This window comes from Meleagris gallopavo, chromosome 4 (genome assembly GCF_000146605.3).
Source record: "Meleagris gallopavo isolate NT-WF06-2002-E0010 breed Aviagen turkey brand Nicholas breeding stock chromosome 4, Turkey_5.1, whole genome shotgun sequence".
Taxonomy (NCBI): domain Eukaryota; kingdom Metazoa; phylum Chordata; class Aves; order Galliformes; family Phasianidae; genus Meleagris; species Meleagris gallopavo.
In genome coordinates, this window is record NC_015014.2 from 55681025 (window position 1) to 55691922 (window position 10898).

Sequence of the window (10898 nt, forward strand, 5' to 3'; positions counted from 1 at the left end):
GCCCCCAAGTCTCGCGAGAAAAGTTGGGAGCACGCGCACGCTCGCGACTGAGGGCGGCTGCCAGGCCGGGAAATGGCGGCTGGGGCGAGGCGCCGAGATATGCGCGTGCCGCCATCTTTCTGTGAGGAGCTGGAGGATTTCTATGTATAGTTAGTAATAAGCTGGAATTAAAACGATACGGGACGTCTTAATAGTCTGAATACACTCTAAGTGCCGAGAAGAGTGCTTAATGGCACACATGGCTGACTCAGTAAGCGCTAAGCTTTCATGCTGCCCACAGCCGCTGCCCCAAAGCTCTCTCAGCTGCGACGGGCAGAGCGGCGGCTTTGCAGCGGGAGCCTCAGGCCAAGCAAGTGGGGTGATGAAGCAAGGCAGGCCAGCTTGTGTCCAGACGTAACGAAAATCCTTTGGGGAGTGATCATTAAGTGAGACAAACTAAAAACTCATCTGTCTGGAGCAATGCGTTTTTTACCCTATTTAAAGTTTATTTTCACCTTTTTGTAAAGAGCTGAGTAACAAGGGGAATCAAGTTCACTAGGTACAGCTGGTGACTGTGTAGTTGTCTAGGTAGATTGTCAAAGCTTAAAAGTTGCAGACTGCATATTTCTTATTGAAACACCTTTCTGTTTTTTGTCAGCTCTGAAGGGGGCATAAAAGGGCTGTAACTGCCTCGTTGAAAAGAGTACATCTGCCTCATAGATTACATCTTTTACTCCAAATTTTTAAGCATTTCTTGTAAGAATCGTGTTTTCAAAGAAATCCTTTAATTAAACATGAGAATAAATTCTGTATCTTACTCAGTTTCCCCTTTAGTCTGGAGAGCTGTTGGGAGACCTCATTGCTTCCTACAACTCTCTGCAAAGACCTTGTTGTGAGGTGGGGGTCTGCCTCTTCTCCCAGGTAATTGGATGAGAAGTAATGGCCTTAGGTTGTGCCAAGGGAGGTTCTGGTTGGATAGTAGGAAAATTTTCTTCTCAAAAAGAGCAGTGAGGCATTGGAGCAGGCTGCCCAGGGGAGTGGGAAGTCACTGTCCCCACATTCATTCAAGGAATGTGGAGATGTGGCACTGAGGGGCCCAGGTTAGTGGGCATGGTGAGGATGGACTGATGGTTGGACTAGGTGATCTTTGTGTTTTTTTTCCAACCTTAATGATTCTACGTTTCTTACTGAAACATCTTTCTAATTTGTTTCAGCTAATGGGGCTGTCCTGCCTTGTTGCTCTTACCTGCCTTGTTGGAAGGAATATTTCTGCTCTCCAGATTGTGTCTTTTACTAATGTGAGTAAAAGACTTTTTTTTTTCCACTAAATTTTCAAGCTATTTGTTATGAACTTAATATTTTCACAGAAGTTATTTAGCAGGAGAATAAATTCTGTATCTCATTAAAAAGTGAAGAGTTAACTAAGCTGAAACTCCAGACTTCTTGTTTACAGCACATGCTGTCGGACAGGAAATGATAGTTTACAAGCAGCAAAGTAGTGGATGATCAGTTGAGAGGAAACATTCTCAGTGCTTATTAATTTCAAACAGAAAACATTTAAAACTGTGAACCACAGTATTGAACTGTGGACAGTAGGAGCTTAAGGTCGCTGATGTCTATCTGCATTTGGGCTTAAGAAACATGTCTGATTAACCTTTAGTGACAGCAGTTATTTAGTAGGGATGGATGATATACCATCATGAATAAAAATGCATGAAATAAGCAGAACCCAACCCAAAGAAAAGTCGCTTTTTGTTTGAGAAGAAAAAATCCAACGAATAAAACAGGTAAGCACTAGGGGTCAGTATTGTTTCATATATGGATTGTCACAATCTTTCTTTAAATAGTAGATTTTTATCAACGAAATAATGGAATGATTTTGCCTTTACAAATGTGTCAAGGATTATATGAGTATGTGTGGAGAATGGAGGACAGCACAGGGAAAAAAAATAGATAAAAACAGATTTTAAAATGATTTATACATGTGGCACATACTGCTATAAGTTTATGTAGATACCTTCTTTATTAGGTGAGTAATTTGTAGTTTCTATTAACTTGTCACATCTACTGTTCTGGACTAATCCTCTTCTGCTCCTAGGGAGAAGGAGATAAGTTTCTATATTCTATATGTTTAAGTAAAATGATAACATGGAATCCTATACATTAAAGAAATTTTTTCCTTTTTTTTTTAATGTCAGAGAAATAGTTACACTATAAAAATATGATAATCAACAGCAAATCCTCACTGAGAGTTTTTTGTTCCTTTTTGGATTGTGCATGTTTGTTTTGATTACAAATTCATATTTTTTAGGATAATATTAGTGTAATCATCTTTCCATTTAAGATATTTGTATCAGAAAATTGAATTAATCCGGCTTTTTTCCCAATAAAGAAGTCTAGTTATGGAGAACAAGATTGAAATAGGAAGAAAAGAGCACGTAAAATTGTGTGATTCTGGTGGCTCTAAGACCCAGGATTTTTATTTCAAATTAAACAAAGAATGCAAACTAGATTACTTTAGATTCATGATGTCTGCTTGCATCTCAGAATCTCAGATGGACAAATGGAGATTTTCCCTTGTGAATACCTTGTTGTTCCTTATGATTGATTTCATCCAAGACATGAGATTTATTTCTTCAGTCTGCTTTAAATATTTCTGCAAGGCTTTTTATTTCAAAATTGAAATGGAAGTCAGGCTCCTGTTGTGACAAATTGAAGTCTAGTCTGGTTAGACATAGTGTCTTTCAGGGTAAATATGCCACAGGAATCCAGATTCCCATGAGCATAAATGTGTCCTTGTGACACTAGCTCCCTTGTTTAACTTATGGAGAGATTTGATTTCAGAGTTTTTGCAAGTTATGGTTTTGAGCCCCATTGTGGCCCTGATTAGCCTCCCCAGGGCCTCCAGCTACATCCTACCCATAGGCACATGTTCCCCACTTCAGCTCACCCTTTGGGATTCACTCCCATCTGAGCTAAATGTCAGACCTCAGTGAGAGCCAGCTGCTTCCTGAGGAAGGAAGAGCTGAGGCGGGAACAAAACAGACATTGAGGTAACGACCATAGCAGCTCGACCCTAGTCCTGTAGAGCCTGAGTGAGGTGGGCAGAGCGGGCCAAGAGGTTGTGAAGTGGAAAGATGAAAATCAGAACCTTGGTGCTGCACCAGGCTTTGGAGGGAAGAGTGATGAAGATTCTCTCCTTGTAGTCACCTCATCTATGATGCTGTCTCTTTCTGATTGTCTCTCCCTCATCTGGTGTCACTGTTTTAAATCCTTTATCTTCCTTTGTCAGTCATGTGTGAACAAACAGAGAATGACACAGGGCAAGCCAGACTTGCTGCGTGCCATTCACTCTGCAGTAATTTCAGTTGTAGGTCACTGGGTAAAGAACAGTATAAAAAAGGAAAGTTGATGCTATCCTATTTCCTCTGTGTGCCAGGGCTTGTATAACTGATGCATCTGGTTGATTCCTGTTTCAATTTCCATATTAAAAAATACACACAGTAATATTTCATCCATAATAGACCATCATTATGCAGTAGTAATTAGAGATTCTGTTCCTCCATAACTTGTTTGTCAGCTATAAAACTGTATACACATTTTCAAATAGTTTATTCTTAGTCAGCGAGGAAATGAGCACCACTTCTGGTGTATTTTGAATTGGGCTCTCAAATGCTGTCTGCTTTAATGAGGGGGGAGGAAAGAAAAATTGTAAAGTAGTTATATAATCCCATTTTGAAATTACCGGTGGCTGAACTACTTGTCCTTTTTCTGTCATTCAACCTCTAAACAAGCTCTATAGGAAATAGGATAGTGAACTAAATGGGGAAGGATAGCTGTTATTATGGGTCTTCTGGATACTTTTACCTCTGTTTACTGTGTTTTGTTTATTTTCTTTTTCCTTGATAAAAGGAAAAAACATCCCCAAATTCTTTTATTAAGATAAAGATGAATTTAAATAGAGACTAATAATGAGGGTAGTGAGTTATGTATTAAACTGGAATCTCATTTAGGGATGCATCTTCCTCTGCTGAGACACTGACTTGAGAAGTTGTAAATCTGTTTTACTGATGCTGTCATTTGAAATGTATCATGACAGTTAATGACTAGTACCATTTTCAGATGAAAATTTTATTGAGCTGGAAAACAACAATACAGTCTAACCTGAGGTATCAGTTTAATTTTGTCATCACATAAAAAAACCTGCTGACTTCAGTGAAACTTGTATAGTGGCAGAGTAGGCTCTGTATTAATGGTGGTTTGTGAAAGCTACTTGTAATACACTAAACAAAGGACCAAGCTTATGCATTAAACATTTGCAGCAGAGCTATCTTCTTCATGTCTTAGAATTAGGGATTTGTGGATCTTGCCTTGCATATGACATACAGATTTTTATGTGTAGGCAGTAAATAATGATGAAATGATGGACTTTGGTTTCAATTGAGATAGAGAGATAAAATTGATGAGTTTGGTGGCTTTATTTTAATTATACTGATGTTTAAATCACACAAGGTGTTAAGAATTAGGAAGATGTATTACAAAAGCCTTCCCGACATTTGATTCAGCTATGTGAGCAAAAAGCTAATATGCCTGGTGGGAAGGATTTTATAAAAATCGGTAGAATTGCACCTTCTCCCATTTACTAACTGACTAGAAAATCCGAGAATGGCTTGTGTTGGAAGGGACCTTGAGGATCATCAAATTCTAACCCCCCTGCCACAGGCAGGATTGCCAACCTCTAGATCAAGTAGAAGGTCATGTTGCCCAGGGCCCCATTCAACCTGGCTTTGAACACCTCCAGGGATGAGGCATCCACAACTTTTCTGGACTGCCTGTTCCAGCACTTCACCACACTCTTGATCAAAAACTTTCCTCAACATCTAATATAACTCTTCCCTCCTTTAGTTTAAAAGCATTCCCCCTTGTCCTATCACTATCTGCCAGTGTAAAAAGTTGATTTCTCTCATGTTTATAATCTCCCTTTAAATATTGGAAGGCTGTAATAATGCCTTCCCACACCCTCTCTTCTCCAGACTGAACGAGCCCTGTTCATTCAGCCTATCTTCATAGGAGAGGAGCTCCAGCCTTCTGATAGTCTTCATGGCCCTTCTCTGGACCCTCTCCAAAAGCTCAGCATCGTTCCTGTGTTCTTGTCCCCAGATCTGGGCACAGTACTCCAGATGGGGCCTCACAAGGGCAGAGTAGAGAAGGACAGTCACCTCTCTTGTCCTGCTGACATCCCATCTTCTTATGTAGCCCAGGATAGCATTGGGCTTCTGGGCTGCAAGCATACACTGCTGGCTCACGTTAAGTTTTTCATCTATCAGGATCTCTACGGCCTTCTCAGCAGGGCTGCTCTCAAGGAGTTCTCCCATACACATCTGGGATTGTCCTGACCCAAATGTAAAACCTTGCACTTTGCTTTGTTGAGCTTAATTAGGTTCACATGGGCACACCTTTCAAGTTTGTCAAAGCCCCTCCAGGTGGCATTCCTTCTTTCTGCTATATCAACTGCTCAGCTTGGTGTCATCAGCAATCTCACTGAGGGTGCACTTGGTCCCATCATTTAAGTCATTGATGACAATCCCAAGACAGATCCCTGGGGACACTGCTTATCATCAGCCTCCACTTGGACATAGAACCATTGACTATAACCCTCTGGCTGTAAGTTTCCAACCAATTTTTTATCCAGCAAATGGTCCACCTTTCAAATTCATATCTTCCCAACTTAAACATTAGGATGTGGTGGGGGACCATATCAAAAGCCTCACAGAAGTCCAGGTAGATAAAAATCAGTTTCCTTCTGTACAATCAATGAATATACAGATGGTATAGTATATCCAGGAGCTTGGCTGATGTAGTTATATTGGAGTAGGCAAAAAAAGACACCCTATCCTGGGCTCATGAAATAGACTCCAGTGGAGCAAATCTCCAGAGAGATCCTTCCCCACTGGCAGTCAGCTCTTAAATGGGTCAAGGAGAGGTGGAGCCAGGCTCCACCCCTTCCTGCAACACAGGTGAATTGCCTTCACCTGTGCTCCGTGGCTGACTCATTGCTTGCCTCAGGTGATCAATCAGAGGTTCAGGCCGTGATTCAGCAGCCCCATATACTTTTTCTTTGTCCACCAGTGCTATTACTCCATCATAGAAGGCCACTAGATTGATTAGGCACAACCTTCCCTTGGTGAAGCTGTGCTGGCTGTTTCAGACCATCTGCTTGACCCTCATGTGTCTTAACATGTCTTCCAGGAGGATCTGTACCATAGTCATCACAGGCATAGAGGGGAAGCTCGCTAGCCTGTAGTTCCCCAGGTCTTCCTTTATCCCTTTCTTATAAATGCGAGTGTTGATTCCCTTTTTCCACTGGGGTCTTTGTCTGACAGCCATGTCTCAGGATGATAGAGTGGCTTGGCAGCCACATCAGCCAGGTCTCTTAGGACCCTGGGATGATCTTGGACTTGCTCTGCCCTTACAGTGGGGGCAAGTTTGCTCCCTCCATTCTCACCAAGAGTTCAGAGATGTAAGAAATAGGAGAATCCTGGCTACCAGTGAAGACAGAGGCAAAGAATTCACTGAGTATCTCACCATTCTCCATATCTGTTGTAGACAGTTCTCCTTTCTCATTTTTCAAAGGAGGTACACTCTCTTTGCCCTATCTCTTCTTACCAGTGTACCTATAGAACCACTTCGTGTGGTTTTTAACATCCCTCGCCAAGTTCAGTTTCATCTGTGCCTTGGATTTCCTAATCCCATCTCTGCATGTCTGGACAGAATCCCTGTATACTTCCCAGGTGACACGTCCTTGTTTCCACTGCCTGTGCATGCCCTTTTCTCTCAGTTTGACCAGCAGATCCTTGCCAAGCCATGCCTATTTCCTGCCTCCTCTGCATGCTTTCTTATTCTGAGGGATGGAGAGCTCTTGCTTTCTCAGAAAGGCATCCTTGAAGAGTAGTCAGCTTTGTTCCACTCCTTTGTCTCTAAGGACAGCTTCTGAGATCTTGTCCAACAATTCCTTAAACAGCCTTTCCTGAAGTTCAGGGTCCTAACTCCACTCTTTGCCAGGCCCACATTCCTCTAGATCACAAACTCAACCAGGGCATGGTTGCTGCAGCACAGGCTGCCTAATCTAAATGTCTATAATCATCTCCTTCACACTGGTGAGCACCAGCAACACTTCACCTCCAATCAATCTGTCCAGTACCTGAACCACAAAGTTAGCGTCTATAGGTTCCTTGGAGTCTCCTGGATCACTTGCAGCTTACCACATTGTTTGCTCAGCAGGTATCTGGGTGGCTGAAATCAGGATGAGAGTCCAATGATGTCAATTTAGGGCTTTTTCCTTACTGATGTATTCACTGACATTGACTGATCAGCTATCAGAGAATGTTTCTGACATCTGAGTCAATGTTATAATCTAAATACATGACAGGACAAGGTGCTATTCTGTTAACTGAGCAATGTCAAATTGCTTTGGTACCACAGTGAAAGGATGAGAACTCAAAAATTACTTATATTGTATTCGGGTTTTGTTCTAAATTTTTTATTGTTTCGATTTTTTGGGTTTTTTTTCTTCAGACAGATGAAGAAAGATATAAAAATATAATAGGAGAACCTTGTTTGGTTTGTTTGCTTGTTTTCCTACACATGCTCTTTGAAACAAGAAGGAATTTGATTTTAAGTCAGAGCTCATCAGAAGTCCTACTGACTTCCATACTGAATGAGGATAGTAAATACTACCTCAATGTTACATTATGAAAAAAAAAAAGACCTAACAAATTTTGGGAGAGTACAATGAGCAGAATGTTGTTTTTTGTTTTTGTTTTTTAATGTAGAATAGCCCAGTCTTCCATCAAAGTAAGGGAAAGAACATCCTCTCATGTAATGATAGTCTATGTAATGTGGTTTTCTAAACTCTAACATTGAGAAGATTGAAGCTTGTAGAACAAAAGTCTGTACAGTATGCAAACCACAGTTGGCTGAGTGAACAGAACTACAAAGGAGGATATAGATTTCAAAATCTGTGTAGTCTACTTATAGAACAAGCAACAGATACTAAAAGTGGAAGGCAAACAGTTGTTTACTCCTAAAAACAAATCAGTCCATGCTCTTGAACAGCAAAGCTGTAAACCTATATCAAGGAATCATAGAATGGCTTTGGTTGAAAAGAACCACAATTATCATCGAGTTTCAACCCCCCTGCTACATGCAGGGTCACCAACCAGCAGACCAGGCTGCCCAGAGCCACATCCAGCCTGGCCTTGAGTGCCTCCAGGGATGGAGCATCCACAACCTCCTTGGGCAGCCCGTTCCAGTGCATCACCAGCCACTGTGTGAAAAACTTCCTCCTAATATCTAACCTAAACCTCCCCTGTCTCAGTTTAAAACCATTTCCTCTTGTCCTATCACTATCCACCCTCATAAACAGTTGTATATACAGTTACTCACAGACTTAGAGATGATAGTGTGATAACTATTTTCTCTCTCATAATGAATGTAAAACTAGTGCTACAATAATAATTCAAGCAGAAGTATGTTTTCTGTTTAAACTGCTCTAGTTTTTATTCTGAACTGTATCTTTGCCATATGCAGCTCTAAGTTCAAGAAAAATTTTCACGCTCACTTATGTGGGTTCACATGAAGGTCCACTTTTGTATAGCACACACTTGAATGACACATTGTGGCATCCTTGCTTTGTCTCAAGTCTCCATCGAGGCATACATTCAGGTCCTGCCATAAATTCTGCTATTTATCAGAAAAAAAAGAAAGAAAGAAAAAGAACAAAACAAACAAAAAAAAAAGATTGCTATTTCTGTGTTAGAGCAATAACACAGGTAAGTTATTGTAAGTACTTTTAAAACCCAATGAATTCTGAAATAGTGTTCTGTTTTCACTCTTTTGCGTGTGCTGTTGTTCTTTGTATTTTTCCTGAGGAAAAAGATGCTGTTATTGGAAAGTGCAGAGAACTAATTAATAAGTTTGCCATTTTTGTCAAATTTGTGCATATAATTAAGTTTCTACCTTCTTCCTTCAAATAGATGAGAAGGTTTGTGGAGAAGGTTTAACTGAATTAAACTTCAGTGTGAGTACACATCATATGAAATAGCAGACAATTGACAACGAAGTGTCCTTATGCCATATGTATAGAATAAATTCTATTCTCAAGCAGCAGCATGTTAGTCACTGCTGCCGATGAATGTCATTACTGTGTGCAAAGCTTATATGTTTCTTGCCTTTCTTATGAATGTTCTGTCTGGGCTAAATTCTCCTCCCAGTTTAGTATCTCCCAATAGCTGTGATGATCTCCATTCTCCTTGGCCTTTATCACCTATGACTTTCTCAGTCAGCCTTCATTTAACGTCCCTCTTTTTCTCCCAGCAATTAAAGGGTTTGGCTTCTGTGTCCCAAGTCCTCTATTCCTACATCTTCTCACTCCTCTCTCTCTGCCCTGCTGCCTTCAGGCATTCTTCTGCCCAATCTGTCTCCTCTTGGAGTGCTTATCCTTAGCAGTGCCTTATCTCTTTTTGCCCTCATTGAGGATTTCTCTTTTTCACAGATTCTTTTCCCAGTGCTCTTAGCTGACTTCGGATAATCCTCTTTTCCAATCCTAAGCACCCTGAGGAAGCTCTGAAGCTCTTTTTCAAGCCCAGCACAAGCTTCTAGCCCGGGAAGAAGAAAGGCACTGCCAGGAGGTGAGTCTGGGGGCAGGAGTGGCCTCCGTTCCCTCGAGTGGCTGCGGGCCCCTTGCCCTGCTCTGTGTGCTCTCTACTACTGGCTGCAGTGACGATCACAGGGTGCTGAGCAACACTCAGCTTCCCCTACCTGTTCTTTCTTCTTTTTCATCTTTACCTCTTTATTTCCACCTTACATTGCTTTCTTCTCCTTTCCTTTCCTAGACTTGTTTAAACGTGTTCACTAACCATTTTCTTCTTTAAAAAAAAAAAAAGATGTTATTTTAATATCTTGCATATTTCTGCTTTTTGCAGCGGTTTTTCTTATTTTTATGTGTGGAATGCTTGGCCTTTTGAAGAGAGGGAATGGCTGCAGATGAAGACAAGTGAGCAGTGTCAGTTTTCTTCCTGCCTTTCCCATGTGAGCACAGGGCAGCCGAAGGGAGCTGGCAGCCCGTGTGGCTGAGGCAGGCCCACCAGGGCTCAGCTGCGGCGCGGAGGTGGAAGCACCGCTTCATTCTGCTTTCAGCAGAGCAGCAAAAATTGAACAAGATTTTCTTTGCCACTTTATTGGTCCACCTGGACTTGCAAAGGGTTGCCAACTAACGGAGCTGATGAAAGGTGCCCGAATCATCCTCTCAGATGATCCCTGCAGCAGCCCAAAAAGGCAACGCAATTTAACGTGCAGGCGGTCTCCGTATTGGATCCCCAGCGACGTTTGTGCCGTTGCTCGGCGTGTCCTGTGGGGAAAGCGTAGCATCCAGCCGCTGGCATCTCCTCCTGGCGGAAGCACCATTGGCAGAGGAGAGGAAAAAGAAGTCCCGCTCGTGAGGCTCGCACGTGCTGCTCCTGCCTCGGCCGGGTGCTGCGCTGAAGGAGCGGGACATCTGCGCGGAGAGGAGAAGCAGCTGCTCCAGCCCGGGGCTGGGGCTGAACTTCCTGCAGCGCTTCGGGCTTGAAGTGAGCGCTGAAGGAGGCGAGCAGCAGGACGGGAACGCGCAGCCCGGAGCGTTCAGTATTTCAAGCTTAATGGCCTCCGGCGTAAACAAGAGCCGGCAACCCGGGACTTGCAGTGGATCTAAAGCCCCTCGCGGCAGTTCGGCAGAAGGATACAATAAGGAAATTCACATGCAAATGTGCAAGAAGATCGCCCAGCTCACCAAGGTAAGTTGCTTCCTGGGGAGGTGAGGCTGCCCCGCGGTGGGGCTCAGCCGACAGACAGCCGGGGCTCCGGTAGGGCCGGGAGCCGCC

The 10898-nt window shown here is 42.5% G+C and overlaps 1 protein-coding gene and 1 long non-coding RNA gene across 2 annotated transcripts in view; both read left to right on the plus strand.

Annotated features, from left to right (window-relative positions):
* The first annotated feature begins 32 nt into the window (after positions 1-32).
* LOC116216590 lies at positions 33-10422 on the plus strand. The gene is made up of 4 exons (XR_004159689.1): positions 33-121; positions 1194-1277; positions 9533-9668; positions 9963-10422. It is a non-coding gene; the product is annotated as an uncharacterized LOC116216590 (long non-coding RNA).
* An 18-nt stretch (positions 10423-10440) lies between these two features.
* Positions 10441-10898, plus strand: part of FAM184B (family with sequence similarity 184 member B) — a 36016-nt gene continuing 35558 nt past the window's right edge. Inside the window, 1 exon segment of the mRNA XM_031553178.1 lies at positions 10441-10811. Within this exon segment, the coding sequence (XP_031409038.1) occupies positions 10677-10811 (135 nt within the window). The 5' untranslated portion in view covers positions 10441-10676.